Source organism: Hemicordylus capensis, chromosome 5, assembly GCF_027244095.1.
Source record: "Hemicordylus capensis ecotype Gifberg chromosome 5, rHemCap1.1.pri, whole genome shotgun sequence".
NCBI lineage: Eukaryota > Metazoa > Chordata > Lepidosauria > Squamata > Cordylidae > Hemicordylus > Hemicordylus capensis.
In genome coordinates, this window is record NC_069661.1 from 17,654,022 (window position 1) to 17,676,023 (window position 22,002).

The 22,002-nt window shown below is 47.1% G+C and overlaps 1 protein-coding gene across 1 annotated transcript in view; it reads right to left on the reverse strand.

Moving 5' to 3' along the window:
• RASGEF1B (RasGEF domain family member 1B) overlaps positions 1-22,002 on the reverse strand; it is a 370,827-nt gene that overhangs the window by 20,422 nt on the left and 328,403 nt on the right. The window contains exons 4-6 of the mRNA XM_053258588.1: positions 12,816-12,998; positions 6,596-6,718; positions 4,976-5,113 (exon numbers count right to left, since the gene is read on the reverse strand). Of these exons, the coding sequence (XP_053114563.1) occupies positions 4,976-5,113; positions 6,596-6,718; positions 12,816-12,998 (444 nt within the window). The remainder of the gene's footprint in view (positions 1-4,975; positions 5,114-6,595; positions 6,719-12,815; positions 12,999-22,002) is intronic.

Genomic DNA, 22,002 nt, shown 5'->3' on the forward strand with positions numbered 1-22,002 from the left:
TAGGTTAGGCTGAGAGATACATGACTAGCCCAGAATCACCCACTGAGTTTCATGGCTGAATGGGAATTTGAACGCAGGTCTCCCCAGTCCGAGTCCAACACTCTAACCATTACACCTTTTCTCTCTCTTTGCCCTGCTCCCCATTCAGCTTAACACTCCGCCTGGAGAACTCAAAAGCTTGTTCTCTACTTTGTGACATTTGAGTTGATCTTAATAAAGTTATTGCTCTAAGATAATTTTGAACCTTCTCCTGATGAGCCAACACAACTCCTATAATTTTTGTTATACACAGTAGCTGCTGCTTACTATCACACAAGCCAAAATGGTGAAACTTGGCACATGAATTGCCTGCAATTAGAGATGGGGGGAAATCCAAAATCCTAGAGTTTTAAAATACTGGCATAGGAGGAGCTTCCCCCTTCGATTACAGAATAGTGTTGCTTCAGAACAGATTTTCCAGGCGTAATTAGTGGGGGAGAGAGTTGAGAAAGGGAGAACATCTCAGAGTAAACTAATCTGGGAGATTTTTTTTGAATCCAACTATCTCCATCCCTACCAGGCAGTGTTCTCTCTAAGGTGTGTGCATGTGTGTGCATTCACATGTGTTTTGATGTCCGCTCAGTTAATTTTAGACCCCACTCTGGTTGAATCAGGAAGGCCTCACTCTGAATTAATGTGTGCGCGCACACTGCCTTGATCCTGCCACCCAGAACAAAATTCATTCCACACACTGATGAAAAAAGTTAGCGAGAACACTGCTGCCAGGCTTATATGACTGTTATTACATGTGTTTGCATGCACACGTTTGACCTTTTCCCCTATTGCATAGAAATGCAATACCTAGAAATAAATACCTATTGCATAGAAATGCAATAGGTATTTAGAGAAGATATTTAAATGCAAAAAAAAAAAAAGAGGAAGCAGGTCTCTGACTTGAGACGAATGATATTAGAGTCTGAAGGAGTTAATCCTCAACTGCAGGGCTGCCTAAACTTAAACCCATCTCGGATTGCAGGCTTATCCAGAGACGCTTATCCCCGGACCATGGGGCCCTGGCCCACAGCCTCCAAGGTCTGGGGGGCCTCCAAAGGCCCGTGGGGGGTCCTCCCGCCGCCACAAGCCACCTATAGCTGCCTCATGGCCAAACCACTGATCTTTGCAAGTATTCTAGCCACAATGTGTGTGGCCGGGGGGGGGCAGGAGTGTGAGCCTGGGTAGACCTCCCGCGTGGCAGCGGTAGGCAGAGTGGCCACTGGGCTAACCGTCCACTCAAGAGTCCCTGAGGCAGACCGTCAGCCCAGCGGCCGCTCCCTGCCGCCACGGTGGGGGTGGGGGCGGCAGTCTCACCCCCCTGCCCGCACCCATGACGGCTAGAATGCTTGCAAAGATTGGTGGTTTGGCCTTGCAGCGGCATCAGCAAGAAGGGGCTTGCGGCAGGGGACAGTCTGGTCACCAAGATACCCAGGTGCGCCACTGGGCTTATCCGTCTGGGATGTTCTCCCAGCTAAATGGCATGCAGCTAAGAGACGTTTTATTTGGGCTGGGGTAAAAAGCATTAAGGATGGGAGGCAATTCAGGAACTGGTGTGGGGGGTAGAAATGGGGGGCATAGACCTATCAAGGAGGATTCAGGGGCAACCCAGCAATGCTCCAGTAGTCATCTGCAATGCAGTGAGATAGCAACAAGGTCACCAGAATCTGCATTTACCCTTCCAAGAGAATTAGTAGCCAATGTAACTAATAATTTATGACACTCAGAGCTGTATTGCGATGTTGGCTTTCCCAGCGCTTTTCATTTTGGAAGGCAATCAGAGAATCGTTTAGGAATGGTGGAGATCTAATGTGACAACTTCCCACCCTCTGCAAGGCCCTCTTGGAGCTGTCCTCCCACTTGCCAGCACTGGTGATACTGGGGGGGCAAGAGGCCAGGCCGAAACTCACTGGCTCACCCTGCCAACTAAAGATCTAACTCTGTCGCTCACCTCTGCCTCTGTGCTGTTACAACCTGCTTTATCCATTTACTACCGAGCCAGGTTTGTGTGCTCCCAGAAGCCAGGAAGCGACAGTATCTTGGTTTCTCTCCTGCACATCTCTGCAGGTCTCTCTGCAGTGAGGGAGCATATTTATTTATTTAGCAAATTTGACCGCCTGACTTCCTTAGACTTGAGACAGTTTACCTAAATTAAAACAACAATGAAAACAAGAGAAGAAGGGGTGGGGGAAGAGGGAGAAAGAAAAGGGAAGGGGGAGAACCACCACCCCCATTAAAAACTAAAAGCCTGGCAAAATAGATAGGTTTTCAGGAGCTTCTTAAAGTACAGAAGAGAGAGGGCATTACGAATCACAGGATGCCGAGTGTTCTATAAGGAGGGGATTGCAAGAGAGAGGGCCCTCCAACAAGCCTGGGCCCCACGTACCTCCCTTGGGCCCAGAACTCTGAGAAAGCCCACCTGAGACAACCTCACAGGGCGGGTCGAAGTTGGACAGGAGAGGCGGTCCTGAAGGTACACAGGTGCCAAGCCCTAAAGAGTTTTATAGGCGATAGCCAGCACCTTGAATTGGACCCGGAAGTGAACTGGCAGCCAATGCAGCGACCTCAGCAAAGGTGAAACATGATAATATTTTCTGCTGCCTATAAGCAGCCGGGCCGTGGCATTTTGGTCCAGGTGAAGCTTCCAAGCCGTCTTCAAAGGTAGAGCGCATTGCAGTAGGCCAACTGTGAGGTGACGAGGGCATGAGTTGCATATCTACATACTGTGCATGCAGAAGGTCCCAGGGTACTGACAAGCACATCTAGGGGCTCAAGGTTGGGAACCTTTTCGGTAAACCAGCATATGTCCCCCAAACACCTTCCATTCTCCACTCTGGAACAACCTGTTCTACAACCATAAGACAGCAGACCCCAGCTCAGTGCAACCCTGACCATAGTGCAGCAGTAAAGCACAAGCTTTGCACACACAAGGTCCCAGATTCAATCCTATTTTCAGGATCGTCTAAAAGACTCCTCCCTGAAACCATGGAGGCCTGCAGCCAGAGTAGACAATACTGAGCTAGATGGACCAAGAGTATGACTTGGCCTAAGGTAGTTCCGTATGTAACACCCATCACATTTCTAGGCAGAGTTCTCCAGCCATTTGTCCCATTTATTTGCAATCTAATCTAATCTAATCTAATCTCTCTCTTTCTTTTTTGGGGGAACAAACGCACAAGAAAATTAGTCCATGACTTTTTTTCTGGACACAGAAAATTTTGTTTTGAAAGTTAACTTCTTGCCCTTAAAGAGCCTTTTCTACAACCAAAGAACCCCTCTGTAGAGGGTTCAAGGGCAATGGTTAGAACATGCCAGCTGCTAGCCAAGCCTCTTAGGCCTCTTCATGAGCCCCGTGGCACCGGTCTTCCATTTTATTCTGCAAGCCTCTCCTTTTCAAAATCACAGATGATCATTTACATGGTGGGCCCTCTTGGGAGGTGTTTTTAATCAACTGGATGTTTTATAACACACCCTGGGCTTCATGGATAAGGTGGGATAGGATGTGAAGCCCAAGCAAGTAGCACAGGCCATAACCATAATCCAAGCATTTGTGCTCCTACGTACATGCCAACTGACAGGCACCAGCTGGTGAACAGGTGGTATGACCAAGGGGGAAGCAGGCAGCTGGGTTCCGGGTGGGGGATGTGGAAGAGGGCGGTGGGGGGCGTGGGAAGAGGCCAAAGGGAGTTCAGAAGCTGATCAAAACACTGAGTGGTAAACGTTGGGAAAGCACACACAGGGTGGGGTGAGGGAAGTCACACAAAAGGGACCTCAAGTTTGCATTTGCAGAGTCAGCTATGAGACCACAGCACACTGACTTTTTGCATGGCCCCCTCCAGCACACCACACTCTTACTGATAGGTTTTCCCAGGTCAGCTGCCCGAACAGGCAGGCAGGCATCCTCCTTGGAGTTATAGGATAGTCCGGCCAATAATGCCAACCAAAGTCCTGCCCTCCCCTTTGCACAGCTAGTTAGGGAGTGGGCTGTGTTTCTGGGCATGGGAGATGCTTCTCAGGTTCCCCTGTGCCTGTCAGATACAATACAGGCCGACATAAAGAAATCCCTGAGCATCTTTATTCCCTGTTTGAGGAGGATGATGCGACCCATCTATTGGCAGGGAGGATCAGTCCCTGCTTTTTCTGACATAGGGAGCAGAAAACCACAGGAAGATGTGACATGGTAGGGAGCCAGTGTGGTGTAGTGGTTAGAGTGCTGGACTAGGACCAGAGAGACCCGAGTTCAAATCCCCATTCAGCCATGATACTAGCTGGGTGACTCTGGGCCAGTCACTTCTCTCTCAGCCTAACCTACTTAACAGGGTTGTTGTGAGGAGAAACTCAAGTATGTAGTACACCGCTCTGGGCTCCTTGGAGGAAGAGCGGGATATACATGTAAAAAATAAATAAAGTAAATATTGTTCAAGAGGCACTTTGAGACTCGCTCAGCTAGAATCATCATGGATAAAAAACAAGATTCACTCGCGATGCTCAAAATTGGCTTTTGCATTTCTTCCATGCTTAACTCAACTGTAAAACTTAAGGTAGTAAAAATGTAGATCTTTGGTTCTTCTTCCACATGGTACTTTAAATATCACATGTGAGCATACTCTAAAGGTAACTGGAAATTTACTGCTGGCCTGAAACCCGCCACATTTTCACCATTCTTTCTGCAGATGACAAAAATGGGGTGCTCAGTGTGGGTATTCAACAAAAGCACAGCATTTTCAGTTAAAATCAAAAGTATATCACTATCCACAATAAAGTTAATTGCAGTTTCCCACAAAATTTACCCCTTCATCCCTGAAGTTTCCTGTTTATTGGCCCCTTAGAAGCTCTCTAAACTCAAAACGATTCAGAAAATTTTGTTTTGCTGAATTTACTTGTGTCAGCAATACAGGAAACATTTTCCAACACAGTACTCTCCCGATCCACTCAAGAGACTCACCTCATCCCCACTGGCTATTCGGTGGGCCAGCTCCTTTAAATTCCTCATCATTCGCTCATCTCGGAAATCGTACGGGAACGTTTCTGTCCACTCTGTTAACAGCTGCAGAATTTTTGGGGCAATTTTCCGTAAACGGCTCTGGAGAGAGAATACCAGTTATATGAAGGCTTTGTCAGTCTTCAAGGGGTACAACTTCACCAGGATATAGGAGTTTAATACAGCACACAGACAGATAGACATGAGACCATCTTCACAGCTGAACAATTCTGAAGATCATATTCACAGTTGAGAACAGGAGCTGAAACATAATTAAGGATTTGTTCAACTCCTATTCTCACTGAGGGTAGAAACAGACAACTTATCCACATGGCAGAAATGCAAAATATATACTGCAGCTGTAATTTCATGGAAAAGAGGTCCTTTGTAGCCATTAGCAACAAGGCAAGCCCAATTTCCTTGGAATTCCTAGGTAACAACTGCCTCTCCACATGGTTACCAAGACCATGTGATGGTTTTTGAAGTGGTGACAATAAGGTTAAGCAGCCTCCCTGTCTATCCCGAATGGGTAGTTTGAATCGTTTGAATTAGCACACAAGGAACCCAGCAATATTGAAAATGGTGACACTTCCTGCCAAAGAGTGAGGGCACTCTGGAAAGCAGGGCGGAACAGCATTCTGGGATAGCCTCTTGTGACTTCAGAGAGCATCAGCCTCCTTTTGGGCAGTGAGATAATCTTGTCCTAAGCTGGATGCTATGTCTGAAGAAGTCTTGAGATACTGAAGTGCAGGGTTTAAGAATCTACTAAAACACAAAATGGGACTATTGCTTCAAAAAAAAAAAAGCAGTGACAATGTGCATTTAAATCTCATACCTTACTGCACTCATTTTGCAAATTCCTATCTTAAAGGTTTAACAAGAGGACACCCCTGCTTAATTTTAGGAAGGTCCCTACATGAGTCAGCTGTGGAACCTACATTCAAAGCTAGAGCCTCAGAAAAACATGGGGGCTGATACATTTGCATGGCTATCTTGAGGACAAATGTGAACAGAGCACTTCTGAGCATATGCAGAGTGACTATTTTCTCCACCACCAGGGTCTGGTTCATGCATGCAGGTACATTGCTTGATGACTCAGTCAGACATCCAAGTTGTCTCTACTGGAAGAGGACTGCATTTGAGTTGACACAGGGAGATTCGAAAGCTCTTATTTGCGGTGAATAACCTGCGATGGTATGCAGATCACTCTTTGACGCTATATAGTCAATAAGCAACAAGTGTAAGTGTGACTCAACTTCTAATCCCTAAACCCTATTCAGCTGTCTGCACACAGGGACATGTTTTTGTGTGAGTGGCTGTACCTGCATTCACTTAAAAGTGATCCTGGGTACAGACCCTCAAATGCAGATAGGAAGTGTATTGTTGTATGTGCACTGAACATAACATGTAAATAACTACCTACATGCAGATTTGTACCTGTGTGCACTGTACACAGTTTGTATGAGTGCTGGACATAATGTGTGTGAACAGAGTTAGGGACAAGGCTTCGGGACAGGCTCACATTCCTGGCATTTTCCGCTCATATAATCAAGCAACTTAAAATCCACGAGGCAGGCCACTTACTTTATCAGCCATCGGTTCATCGAGCCTCTGCTGCTCAATACACAGGTGGCAAACCTTTGCCATCAACTCATAAGGGTGCACGAAGAGGCGTGAGCTGAGCAGGAAGGTAAAGATGTACGTTCTCTGCAGGTGAGAGAGAGAGAGAGAGAGAGAGAGAAATGGATGATTTTCTCACTTCATGGATGCAATTTATAACCACTTGTGTGCTCGCTCTTTATCATGAAGTGGGGACTTGTTGCATTCACTTGGGAGAGGGCTGAATCTTCCAGAGAGAAGCATCACAATTAATTGCATCAAACGTCAGACTTGCACTGCATATACCACACCTTGGTTATGCAACTTTAGGCAAGAGACAGGGCAGGGTGCATCACTCAGCTAAGCCAATGATCCTTGTGTAATAATACCTGTGCAAAGATTCAAGTCCAGAGAACTGCTTGGTCTGCATTTCAGAACTCCTCCTCTTACTAATTACCAATTACCAAAGCAGTCCAGGATTACAGACTTTCGACTCTGCCATGAACTCAGTGGGTGGCTCAGGCAAACCACCACTTTCCAGCACAGCCTCTCCCAAGGATAGCAATATGGGTTGACCTTACAGGGTTGACATAAGTCTTATGTATTCTCTGTGAAGCACACTTCCCTCCGGAGAGTGAAGCCTCCCATGTCCAAACCCTACCTGCAGCTTCCCACCACCCTGCACCATCCTATCAGCAAGCAGCTTCACAGTCTGCCTAAAAGGCTCCTGCACAAATGCCTCTGAATTTGGAGAGGGGAGCCAGCCCAACCAGCTGCAGGGCACTTGCTTTGCGTGCCCAAGACCCCAGCATCCTTGGCATCTCTGGGTAGGGGTGGGAAGGACCCCTGTGTGAAATCCTAGAGAGCTGCCGCCGGTCAGTTCCGACAACACTCAGCTAGAGGGACCAAGGGGCCGACTCAGCAGAAGGCAACTTCTGGGGTTCACTTGGGAATGGTCAATGCTCATTTGTAAAGCCCTGCACAGTTCAGAACCCAGGAACCTGATGAATTGCTCCCCCGTCCCTGCCCAACACCCACCTGCACAGACACTGTGGTCATTGGAGAATCTCCTCCAAGTCTCCCACCCCACCTTCTGAGGCTACCAGAGAGAAGGCTTCTTCAGCTCTAGCACCCTCTCCCTACGGAGGTGCCCCACCTAGCGTCTTCTTTGATATTATTCCAGTGCCAGGCAAAACCCGTTTTAGATTTCCAAATCTTTCAACCACTGTCGATTCTCTTATCTGCTCTGCTTTTTATCTGCAGCCCTCTCTGCTTGTGTTAGACTACTAATTTTATATTGTTCTGTCGTCATCATCGTATTTAGACTTTTTAAATGTTGTGAGCCATCCTAAGAGCACTTGTGTTGAAGGGTGAGATGCAAAATGTACTATTTATTTATCAAATTTGTACACCGCCCCAAACTTTCATCTCTGGGAGGTTAACAACATAAAACAAGTTAAAATATACACCAAAATCTTAAAACAATTAAGGCAATCTAAAAATTAAAAACAGGTTACAACTTAAAAATTTATAAAGCTGGAAAAGCTTGGCTGAAGAGGTGGGTTTTCAAGTGCTTTTTAAAAATTGTCAGAGATGGGGAGGATCGTATTTCAGTAGGGAGCGCATTCCATAGTCTCAGGACAACAACCGAGAAGGACCGTCCCTGTGCGGCCACCAGCCGAGCTGGCGGCAACTGGAGACAGACCTCTCCAGACGACCTCAATGGGCGGTGGGGGTCATAATGAAGAAGACGTTCTCTTAAATACCCAGGGCCTAAGCAGTTAAGGGGTTTATAGTTTATAATCAGCACTTTGTATTTTGCCCGGAAGCCTATTGGCAGCCAGTGTAGTTCTGTCAACAAAGGGGTAACGTGGTCTCTCCGAGATGACCCAGAGACCAACCTGGCTGCTGCATTCTGTACCAACTGGAGTTTCCGGACTACATACAAAGGCAGCCCCACATAGAGCGTATTAAATAAAGTTATGCCAGTTCCACATACTGAATGCTTCAAAGACTGTATCTTGCAACATGTTTACGTGCCAAACAGAAGCTACAACAGAGGGTCCAGCCAGTGTACTCTAAGCCTTTCCATACCTTCCCAATGTGGAATGTGGGCTGACCTAGTGCCACCAGCCAGTCAATCATGGGATGGAAAATTCCACTAGGGTTCAGGAGTTAGCAATGCCCATGTGAATTTCCAACAAGGGTGTCATTCAGTTCATTGCATTGCTTCCATGCACACACATGAATCAGCCTCAAAAGACAGCAGGAAATATTTTGAAGCTGTTTCAAAACCAGCTTATTTACTGGAATAATTAATAATCGAAAGAGTCAAGTATGCAATATTCACATTAAGAAAGAGAGCAAAATCAGTTGCTCAGCACATGCCTGAAGATTTGCAATTCAGATCAAAGGGGAAAGCAACAAACTGACCACATGTGAAAATCCCATACTAATAGGGTTTATTCATTTAGAGCTCACCTTTCTTCAATCATGAAACTCTCAGAGATGAATGTCGGATTCCTAAGAAATCGCCCAACCAAATACTAATCAGAGCAACACCTGCTTAGCTTTGGTCAGATGGCTTTATCTTAAGTAGCAGCATGGTGAATTGGAGCCAGCACATCAGAGTGGCTAAGGCGACAGACTAGGATTTCGGAGACCCTGGTCAAAATCCCTATTCAGCCATGAAGTTCACTGGGCGACTCTGGTCCAGTCACTTATCTCTCAGGCTAAACTGCTTCACAGGACTGTCGTCAAACATAAAAATAACCTTAGAGCTTCCTTCAAGGAGCTCTGAGCTTCTTGGAGGAAAAGCAGAATATATGTATAAAAAATTAAATATGCCCTTAGACAATGTTCTGGGACCAACTGAGAGGTCCTGTGGCCAAGTATAGGCAACATCATTAAACAGAAGGTCACTTCATAAGTGGCCATTTTAAATGGGCTGGCCCATGTGATCACAGCGATATCACTTTCCCTGGAAGATTCCCGCCATGCGCATGTTCCCATTTCGCAATCATGTGAAACAGGGATTTTTCACTGATGTTAGGTGAGCAATGCAACAACCGATCATGAAGCCAAGATCATCAAACCAACCTCAAATGTAAGGTTTCCGAGCTTGGCTTCATGGCAGGGCTTGCATGCTGTTGTCAAGCCAACATGGTCAAAAATTCCAGATTCACATAACTGCAAAAACGATAGCATGTGTACTGTGAGTTTCCAGAAAACAGACATGGCAGTGACCATGTGAACCAACCCTTTATGGCTGCAACTCCCATTTAAGAAAACCACCTGCAGACGGTGTATGTCGTCACATGTGACAAGTGCACACTTGTTTTGCTGAATGTGTAAGTGGCAAGGAGGAGCAATTCTGCAACTGGTGGGCAGACATCCAGATATCTGCTTAGCAAGGTCACATGATCCTTGTCAGACAGGGAGAAGGATGTCCAGCAGCACACGTTCCCTTCTCCAAACCCTTATTTCCTCTGAGAGGATGAGAAACAACAGGAGTCTCTCCCACCATTTCTTACCTTGACCAAAGCCCAGAAATGGAAACGGAAGAAATCTCAGCCTCTTCCCCAAGTTGTCTGAGCATGCCAGAGAACTTGGGGATACTCGATTGGTGGCAAGCAGAAAGAGAAGGGGGCGAGTAAGTAGAACTCATGTTTGTCGTCTTCTGCAGATGGGGCAATAGACGTGTGCATTGACTACACAACAGTGTCTACAAACGGTCATCCTACACATGACTTGAAAGCATTCAGTTTTGGCTTGGTGCAAATGGTGCCAGGAAGGCTGTTTCTCTTGGAAACTTAACGGAAAGCTAAGCAGAGTTTTGATAAGGCTAGTGAGAACTCTCAGGAGATTTCCTCAAATCCCAAAGTTCTGAGGAAACTATCACAGGAGAAGTCACCTTTTAAAAAAGTAATCTTGCCATCTTATATATAAAAGCCACTTTCTAACTGTAGATATTAAACCTGGTGATATGTCAGTAGTGTTAATCCATGTCAGGAGCCTCTGTACAACTTGTGACCACATAGTGACTTGTCATCAAATGACAACAGTTTAAAGAGACCAAAGGTCACCCACCACACAAGCCAAGAGTATCCACCTACTAGACTCTTGGAGATCAGTCTACATAATCTCAATGAAACGTCACAAACAAAGCTAGGGCACTGCAATTAAGTGGTGTGGCGCATGGAAGACCATTTCTACGGCCAAAAGCTCACACACACCCCACTGCTGGGAAGGGAATAGCATTACATAGATAACCAAATCCTACTTTCAGTAGACCACCACGAGTATTGTCGTCTCTGAGTCAGGGAGTCCACAGTCAGGCACTCTGACTACCATTAGCGGTAAATTACCAAGAATTTATTTATTTATTTAAAATATTTACACTCTGCCCCTCCAGTGCACTACTGCTCGGGGCAGCTCACAACAATAAGATAGACACAACAATAAGATAGACACAAGATACAATAAAAGTAATAAAATTAACTAAATTAAACCAAAGAAGTTGTCCAATTAAAAACCACAATCATTATTAGGTTCAAATTAAAAGGTTATTTTAAAAGCTAAAAACTGAAAATTATAAAAAGTTAAAGAACCTACCAGATATAACAACAACAAAAAAGGAGCATTTAAAAGCCTCCTTAAAAAGGTGCGTTTTAAGATGTTTTTTAAAAACATTGAGGGAGGGAGCATGGCGAAGCTCTTCAGGGAGGGCGTTCCAATTTAAGCCGAGGGGCCACAACCGAAAAGGCCCTGTCTCTTGTCCCCGCCAACCAGATCTCTGTTAGTGGCGGGGCCATGAGCAGGGCCTGAGACGATGAATGGAGGGCCCTGGCAGGTTCATTTGGGCGAATGCAATCCGACATGTATCCCAGTCCCAAGCCATGTAGAGCTTTAAAGATCAAGACCAGCACCTTGAATCTAGCCCAGAAGCCAACCAGTAACCAATGAAGCTGCCGCAGGATGGATGTGATACTCATGAAGTGACTTGCACCCACGAGGATCCTTACAGCAGCATTCTGGACCAGCTGAAGCTTCCGAACAATCTTCAAGGGCAGCCTCACGTAGAGAGCATTGCAGTAGTCCAATCTGGATGTCACCAATGCATAAGTGACTGAGGTTAGGTCCGACTTCTCCAAGTCGGGTCCCAGCTGGCATACCAGCCGTAGTTGGTGAAAGGTGCTCCTGCAAACCGTCACCACCAGTGCCTCCAAGGACAGTGTTGGGTCCAGAAGCACTCCCAAGCTGCGGACTTTGTCTTTCAGAGGGAGCGTGACCCCTTCCAAGTCCAGATTTACCTCATTACTCGGATGATCAGTTCTACCAACTCAGAGCATTTCCATCTTATCTGGATAATCTGCCTAATGTGTACAGTTGTGCTGTTACTTCAACTGATTCGGAGAAAAACCTCTAGATGCCCCAACGATGGGGGGCGGGGGGAGAATGCACAGACATCCCACTGATTCTTTTCTATGGCATGAGTGACATGTGGTTGTGAAGATGGGGCCACACAGCTGTGGCCCTGTGCAAGTTTCTCACGACCCCAGTTCAGTGTATGCGCACGCACACACACACCCAGCCCTCACAGGATTTTGTCCATCTTTCCACTTTGTGGACATTAGCACCCAAACCGAGCCTGCAGTCCAATTTGTGGTGTGTGTTTGTGTGTGTGAGAAAACCCATCTCTGCAGCTGTTTCAGAGCAAAGGAGAAAAACAAGCAAACTCTTCTCGTCTTTGGATTTCTGCAAAACTGACTTTGTACACCACCTTGATGCAGGTAGACTTTATTGCTGAATATCAACGAGGCTGGAGTATACCCAATCCCCAGTTAAAACAGCATCAAACTGAGGGGTTGGGGGAAGAAGCGTGGGAACTTAATGAAAAACCCCAAACAGCCCACAAAATCTCAGCCCACAGGATGACCCCTTTGTGATGTTTTCTCGATAAACTTTGATAGTCTGCAGCATTGTGTGGTACCTCAGGGGTTTAGTAAATGGAAAAATACAGCAGACAGCACTCTGCAGACCAATTTGATTTTAGGAGGTGCTGAATTCAGGCTTAACAAGACAGACAGCTTGGGCTGCGGCTTCCCCACCAGAGAGGCACACATGCACAGAATGCACCCCCATTTCTCTTTTTCAAATGCGGAGAAGGGCAAGCCAATTTCATGGGAAAGAGGGAGAGACTTACATCAGGGTAGTAATCGACAGTGGGCACTAAGTGCTGGATGAGGGCTTCTAAGGATCCTGACAGCAAGTTGTTGTCATGGTAATAGAGTCCTCCACAGGTGTCCTCTTTCGACTGATAAAGATTTCGGTTGTAACCACTGCTGTCGAACATCGCTGCAAAGGGAGGCGTCTGTGGCATTTTTTCCTGAGGAAATACAGAATGAGCAGAAAATGTCACACACAATGTTTAGTAAGTGAGATGGTTTATAATGATGGCCCTTGCCTCATTAGGCTCCATGAGAATTCTTGGAGGCAAATCATTATTCTCAGTTCATAGTTAAGAAACTGAGGCTCTACACACGATCCGTGCGAAGCCTAACTGGGCTCTTCCCACAGACGAGTAGAGAGCTCACCCTGGGTGGCCGGATCGGCTGCCCACATGACTACCGGCTCTATCATGGAGCCAGTAAGGGTGGTGGGGATCAGGGGCTGCCTGCCCCCACAAGAGTTCCAGAACGCACAGGGTATTCTGGGGAGATCCCCAAGGTTGGGAGGCTCGTTGGAGCCTCCCGGTCGGGGGGTCTCCTCATGGATCGCCATGGTGCGGAGCCGCGCCATGGTGACTCACAATAGCAAAAACGGGGTTAGCGGAGGGCTCACTCTGCTAACCTCGTTTAAAGGGGGGATTAAAAGGGCTCCCGGTGGTTCTCACGACCGTTCAAAAGTGGGCTGGGCTCCCTTAGCCCACTTTCAAGCAGTTGTGTGAACAGTCTCTGTGGCTAGACTAGACCATAGAGACTTGCCTATAGCCATCCAGTAACCCATGTTAAAAAACTGCAATTGGAATGAAATTCTAAATGTCAGTTTATCTGCCAGAAAAGCTCATAATGCAGTTAGTCTTTAAGGTACCACAACTATGGCGACGACAAATATTTATTTACAACAAAAGTTTACAAAGTGGTTAACATAGAAAAATAATAAATGAAGAGAGCCCTGTCCCAAAAGAGCTCACAATCTTTATTTTTTTTTTTTAAAAAAAAAAGTAAGGTAGATGCCAGCAGCAACCACTGGAAGGATGCTGTGATGGGGTTGGAGAGATACAGTTGGATAGAAGAAAATTGCCACCTTAAAAACATGCCTTTTTGCTGAGATAAGGCAATTTGGTGGGGGGTGTGTGTGTGTGGGGGGGAACAAAACTAGCAGACCATCTACGTGTGATTCAGAAGACTAGATTATGACCAAACACTTCAGTAACTCCACTCAGGGTTTGTTCATATCACCTGGTTTCTCCAATGGTGTTATTTCACAGCTATTATCCAGACTCAATTTTTAAATTATTATTATTTTACATGGGCAGGGGATCTCGACTAATGACTACACTTCCTTATTCGCTGTTTCAGATCACACTAGCCCTATTCACACTCATTACTCCCTATGTTTATTGAACATGAAATGGGGAGCAGGAGCATGGAGGCTAGCCGCCTGCTCGCCCTGCCACGCCCTACATTTCCCAGGATTCAGCACTCGTCTGCAGAGCACAGTGCTGAATGTGGAGATAAATCTTCCCTGCCATTTAGAACTCTGGCTGGCCAGCCATGCACCTCAAGAGGGTACCACTGGTGGGTCTAGTTAAGTAAGTATTCTAACTGATTACAAGACCTACAAGTCCATTATTGTTTGTTTTGTTTTGTTTGTTTTTTAAATAGAATTTTTTTAAATTAAGCAATGAATAAAGGAAAGATATATTAAAAATGTCCAAAATACAAGAAATATCAAACATTACAAATTGTTATCAACACTGGGAAAAGGAGAAAAGCAGCAACATCTTCCTTCACATATCACCACACGTAATTTGGTAACTGAATAAAGAAGCAACCTTCCTTTTCATAAGTACAGATAAAAGTTGTTGTTGATACTATACTAATATTAAGAATATCTATATACCACTTTTCAACAACAAACCTCCCAGAGCAAAAGGAATGAGAAGGGAACATTGGGAGAGTTCCCTCTCACAAAGTGACTCACAGTCTAAAAAGAGACATTCAGGAGACGCTAGCAACAGCCCCCTGGGGTCCCAGTTCCCAGCCCCCTGGGGTCCCAGTTCCCAGCCCCCTGGGGTCCCAGTTCCCAGCCCCCTGGGGTCCCAGTTGGGATGCTCTTCTGGGTTGAGTAGGGACAGTTGCTCTCCTCCTGCTAATTAAAAGACAGCCCCCATTTTTGTAAAGGTGCCTTTTTGCCTAATTAGCAGTGATACGAGTTCTCCATGTGCTTTCAGGCCATCCCTTGGTACATGTCTGTACAACAAACAACATAATGGAGCCTTGTCATTGCATTAAGGCCACAGAACAGACATGTACTTCAGATAAAAACCAAGAACTAAATTTATACAACATCTCTCCATATACCGCCACCCCACCCCACCCCGCAAACACACACAGTTTTGTTTCCAACTGAACTCCACGCACTCCCACCCCACCAACTAAGAAAGACCTTGAAATGTTTCCAGTTATCGTGTATGGAAGAGCTCAGTCAGCACGTACCCTCTATTCAGGGATTCGTTTTCAAAGGCTGCTCTTCAGTAAGACTAGGGGGTTCCCAGCCTCAGATTCCCAGACATTGCTGGCACAAAAACTCCCATCACTCCCAGACACGAGGATAGCATGATGGGAATCCACCAACATCTGGGGAACCGACAGTTGAGAAGCCCCAAGTCAGAACATTTAAAGTCTGTCCAGATAGAGGAGCTATTCACAGGACTCCCAGATGACTACTCTAAGCCCCTTTAGCACGCAAGCCACACGCCTACACAACCAGCACTCCAGGAGTGCCGCTGGTGACTATCCACACTGCTCCCGGCAATGCATGTAAACAGAAAATGGGACTTCTTGTCCCAACCTCCAGTATCCCATAGTGCACCGAATGCAGTGCCCTGGGGCATTGCCCCAGGGTACGGGCACTCTAGGTTCACACAACCACATGATCCTGGGAGCCGTGTTTTGTTGCGGGTTTAGCACCACCAGGACCTGCGTGGATCCTGGCAGTTCTCATGGGCTTAAGTCTGGACTTGGCTGCTCGTGAGAACAGCCTCAGAGTCTTTCAGCCAGGTTTCCCACAACAGATTCTCTAGTGCCCCGCACCACCTATTGCTTGCCTCCTGGTCAAGGCTATGGCCTGTAATTGCTAGGGCACTGGCAGTGGTCCTCCCAAGCCTGTTCCTGTGGCTATTTGTATTTTAGGAACATAGGAAACTGCCATATACTGAGTCAGACCATTGGTCTATCTAGCTCAGTATTCTCTTCACAGACTGGCAGTGGCTTCTCCAAGGTTGCAGGCAGGAATCTCTCTCAGCCCTATCTTGGAGAAGCCAGGGAGGGAACTTGAAACCTTCTGCTCTTCCCAGAGCGGCTTCATCCCCTGAGGGGAATATCTCGCAGTGCTCACACATCAAGTCTCCCATTCAGATGCAACCAGGGCAGACCCTGCTTAGCTATGGGGATAAGTCATGCTTGCTACCACAAGACCAGCTCTCCTCTCCTAAGACACTGGCTCCTATACTGACGAATGTTATGCATGTGTGAACATGTTTCCTGCACACAAGCGGGGAGGATGAGCAATTTCCCCCTCCCCCCACAATACCACTTTGCTCCTAGAAATATGTCCCTCCCAGAAGGCCCTCCACCACTCAGGCACATATTTTCAAGAGGGGTGGGAGTGAGAACTGGTGAAAGTCATCCCTTCTGCAAGAAACAGTCTTGTGCACATGGCAACAGGTGGGTTACAATGTTTTATTATGATGGACTGTAAGCAGCTATGAGAACAAGGGCTTAAAAAGGCAGGCTATGCACATCTTAATATACCTAACACTTGTACTCCCTGGCTTTTCAGCACCATGCTTTGCAAGGCAGCTTATAATAATACTACAGGTAAAATGCACGAACTATAAAGGCAGTGCTGCATTTTGATACATTTTCGGTTGGCCCCCACACCCTGCAATTGGGGCAGTACTGGAGTTTCACCTCCCATGGTTCACTGCACACACACACCCCGGCTGCTTTCACTCCCCCCTCCCCACCAGATTCTCGGGTGCCCTGGGCTGCAACAAGTGGGGCAGGCTGGAGAGCAGGAGGCACAGAAGGTGTGTCAGCACCTGCTGGGTGACCTAGAGAGTCTGCACCAGCTGTTTTGCCAAGCACACATGCCAGGACTCATCCAGCAGATCTCAGCTCAGGTCTGCTTGTTTAGGTTTTGACATGGCGGTGGGCGGGGGGGGGGGCGGGGATCAGCAGCCACTCATCATGTTTCTTGTGGCATTTGGATAGACATCAAGAGCAACCTTGCCCATTCCAAATGCAGTGGTAAAAATGGCAGGCAGTGTTCTCTCTAACAGGGATTCCCAAATGTAGTTCACTACAACTCCCAGCCCCCCCAGATGCAGCGGCCTTTGGCTGAGGATTCTGGGAGTTGTAGTCCACAACATCTGGGAATCCCTGTTAAGAGAGAACACTGATGGCAGATGTGGGTGCTTGCTCCTGTTTAAAACAGCAAGCTGACAAGTCTCCCCACAAGTGCATCCACAGGAAGGCCCAACTACAAAAATATAACAGCCGGAGCCCAGAAATGTACGAGGGGAGGGGGAATGGACACTATAAAGACTTCTGTGGGCATCACTTCTAGCCCCAGACTCAAATCAGAAGAAGCTCCCACATATAATATATGAGAAGCACCATCCATCTCAAAATGCACAAGAGGGCTTTGATGAGAATGAGAGAGAGAGAGAGAGAGAGAGAGAGAGAGAGAGAGAGAGAGAGAGAGAGAGCAGTGTCAGTCTGTTGCCACAAAAACAGAGAGTCTAGTGATACCTAAAAGATTAACTTGTTTATTGTCGCTTAAGCTTCCGTGGACTTTAAGATGGCACAGGACGAGTGTTTTCCATGCTTGTGGTTTATCATGGCCCCAAATTGTTTTCATGAAGTCTTGTCCCAAGAGCAAATGAAACACACTGCAGTTGTGGGCAGGAGAACCTGCACCTCTGAGCAATTAGGCAGGGAGGGAGCCCAAATGGCAGCATTAACCGATGCACGCCAGCCGCTGCACAGGGGAAGTTGGCGCGCTGCACGTGCGTGTGCTGCAAAGAGATGGAAAGCCTTCCTCGCCACCAGTCATCGTTGCAAGTGCAGATGCTGCTACTTCTCTTCCCCTATTGTGTGCCAAATCCTTGCGGGAAGGGGCAAAGAGAAAGCCTCTCTGCAAAAACAAGGAAATAAATGCAGGCCTCGGTGTGCGCCAGTCTGGGAAAACACCTGATTGCAGAGGCCAAGGAGGAACAGGGCCGCCTGTGGCTAAGGGAGCTTCTTTCTCTCTCCCTCCATCTGTGCATTCTGCAGCCCCCAACAAAGCACTTTTCAGAGGGAGATGAGAAGCTATTAAGTTATTAGCTGGATTCCTGGGGACAAAAAGAAAACACACGAGAGACACACACACACACACAGAGAGCCAGAAGCCTCCGCTTGCTTCTGGCAGCAGGTCAGGACAATGAAGGCATTCAACCCCGCAGAAGATGAGGGGATTCAGAGAGTAAACTTGCAGCCCGTGGATGGGGGTGGGGGGGGTGGGGGAGGGAGGCACACTGAGCAGAGGCCCCCCCAGTGTACATGACCCCCACACTAATCCCTCTTTTCAAGATGCCAAAGGAGATTTGCATCAAAATGAGGGAGCAGCAGGCTCAGCATCTGAAAAGTCACATTCGTCACTCAGAGCAGCTGTTCAACCAGGGATTGGATTCCTCCCAGCACAGATAAGTCGCAAGGGGGTGAAAGGAAAGAATAAGAGGGGGCCACGTGCCAGGACTTCAGCAACACAAGGAGCCGTTGTGACAGGCACCCGGCAGGTGAAACTCTGGCTGTATGAGAATGCCACATGCTGGCATTACACTCCAGCCCAGAAAGGCGCAGAAAATCAAACTTCTGTCCTTGACAAACATTCTCATCAGCTCAGCAGAGGTCTAAAGACTCATTCAGAACTCTACTGGATGGGCCTTGGGAGTCTGCTTTTCTCTCCCTTTGGGGATTTCCATCTGGTTTTCTTTAAAGGGGCAACACCACACTCCGCAAAAGTAAACTTTACATTAGGACGCCTCAACCTAGCAATATCTTTGGTACATTCATCTTGCTAGGCTCACCTCAGACAGCTTTGATGCAAGACTTCCATAGGATGTAAAGTAAAGTGTACCATCAAGTAAGTGTCGACTCCTGGCACCCACAGAGCCCTGTGGTTGTCTTTGGTAGAATACAGGAGGGGTTTACCATTGCCATCTCCCGTGCAGTATGAGATGATGTCTTCCAGCATCTTCCTATATCGTTGCTGCCCAATATAGGTCTTTCCCATAATCTGGGAAACATACCAGCAGGGATTCGAACCGGCAACCTCTGGCTTGCTAGTTAAGTCATTTCCTCGCTGTGCCATTAGGTGGCTTTCCATAGGATATAGACAAGCAGTAATGGAGAGAGAAGAACACGTTTGGTTTCTATTTGTCTTCCAGTAAACACTGTTGCACCAACCAGCCTATGAAAACATCTCCCAAACAAGACCAGAGTGGAGGAATAATCTCCGGAAACAACAAGGCTAATTTGATTATAAGTAATTCAGAGTAAAAAGTCACTGAAATACTTTTGATCTTTCCTAAGATTGTGAGAACAGCTCCCAGGATGTGGGCAGGAGCTCTGGTGGACAAGAGCAGTAGAGAGCCAATATGGAGATGATAACAGGGCTGGTCTACTAGGGAGAGCGTCTGCCCTCCCTAATCTTAGAAGGGTTCCCAAACTCTCCCCCAACTGTTCTTGTTAGTACAAACACTTGGGAATTCATCTTAAACAAAACCAATAGGAACCAGTGCAAATTCACAGATACGCCTTTTATTTTTAAAAAGCTTTATATATTTAAAAAGAATAACCAACACCACACATAACAGGATGCTGGACCTTGTGCCAGATCCAGCAGGACTGTTCTTATGTCCTTATCAATGGCTACTAGTCTGGTGGCTTTGGGCCACCTCCAGCCTCAGAGGCACGATGCCTCTCAATACCAGTTGCAGGGGAGCAACAGCAGGAGGAGAGAGGGCATGCACATCCCTCTTGCCTGTGGGCTTCCCAGTGACATCTGGTGGGCCACTGTGTGAAACAGGATGCTGGACTAGATGGGCCTTGGGCCTGATCCAGCAGGGTTGTTCTTAACTTTTGCATAGGTTGATCAGTCTTTTCCTATGTCCACTCCCCATCCACATTCTTATACATTACAACTTTTTACCCCTCCCCAGGAACGAAGAGAAGCAGATTGCTATTCAAAACCAGCAAACATACAAATGTACTTCATATTAACCTAGTTTAAGCCACAGAACTCAGCTTTTCTTTGCTAATTTTGTTTGCTGAGCCGGATACACTCCCCCTCAATTGCAGGTTACAGATAGGAAGTATACTACAGTACTGCACATGCATTGAACATAACATGTGAATAAGGCTCGTATGGGAACCTCATCTACACCACTTTGAACCCCACTGAGGAAGAACACTTATCGAAATAAAAAAAGTTGCTTTCAAGCAGTATCAGATTTCTCTATGTAATCCTCTCAAAAACTTCTTTTTCTCCCCTCTCTGTACGCAGAAGCCTTCTATGCCTACTCCAACTGAACTCCTCAAACTACAACTCTATTCCTTTCTTTTTCTGAAGAGCAAAGTTTTAAAGGACAAGCATTTTAGGCCCCCAATATCGAGGCAGTTGCTCAGCATGGATTAGTAGGCCAATAATTATAGAGGTGCCGACATATTATGATCCACCAAAGACCCTGGAAAAGTTCAGCTGGCTGCTCATTCTGCTGCAGGAGAAGCCTGGGTGATTTATGGAATGAATTAATTTGAAAGGCATGCACAATAGACTGCGGCTAGCCAAAGCACGCCATAAAATGCTGCCCTTTCTCCATGCAGCAAGCAGCGTTGGAGGCAAAAGCCACTTTCCCAAGTCATTATTTATGATCAAGCAGCTGGAGAACAAAGAGGAGCTTTCAGACAATGGTCCATGCTGAAGTGTGGATAGAGGCAGGCTGCTACTTGCTGGCACATAAAGCTGTTACCCTGTGCACAAGAAGTGTGCTTCACATCTGGATTTTTCTGCCTAGGAGCTCCACTTTGACCTTCTCAGGCTAAGGACCCAAGAGTGGATGCAGCCTTATTCGTGGTTGTTTTGAACCAAATGGTGAACATGCTTTGAGAGGGCCATAGCTCGGGGTCGGGGGGAGCCTATGCTTTACACGCAGACAGTCCCAGCTTCAATCCCCACCATCCATGATCAAAAGCTCCCAGGTAACAGGTCCGTGCTTGAGACCCTGGAGAGCTTCTGCCCGTCAGAGTAGACTGCACTAGACTAGAGGGACCAAGGATCCAATAGTACAACATTTTCTAGATCATAGAAATTTTTCAGATCATATGAGGAGGTTATAAATGCCACAACGTGCGAAGATGTCAGAAACCTGCCACCTACGAGAAAAGGTCATTGACTAAGAAGCTGAAGCCAGCCAGTGAGTGTATTTGGGGGAACACATCACCGCCTTGCGTAAACTCCGGATGGAATCAAGAGCTGCCGCCTTTAAAGCAGGCCTTCCCATCCTTGGGTCTCCAGACAGTGTTTGGCTCCAACTCCCATTATCCCCACCCACCAGAGGCGTAACTATAGGGGGGGCAGGGGGGGCACGTGCCCCGGGCACCATCTTTTCTGGTCACGTGGGGGGCGCCGCCATGACAATTTTATTTATTTATTTTTTTAAAAAATTGTTAATACAAATGTTTCCTGCTCAGTGCAGCAGTGCTGCAGCAGTCAAGGGAGCGCGTCGGCGCCCCCTCCCCCACGAGCGGTCCCTTCCGCGCTGCCCGTGCCCCCCCCCATTGCTTTGCTGGCGCCTGGCGGCCAGTCAGTGGCCTGGCTTGGCGGTGGCGGCGGGCGCTTGTGAGGAAAAACCTAAGTATAATGTAGTATGTTGGAGGGGCGCGGGGGGGCGCCATTTCAGTGCTTGCCCCGGGCACCGTTTTCCCTAGTTACGCCTCTGCCAACCACAATGAATGGGATTGGTAGTCTTTGGACATTGTGGCTGGGGATGATGGGAGTTGGGCACCCCTGCCTTTAATGAACACAGCAGGGAGAAAATGCAAACGTCTAAACATCTG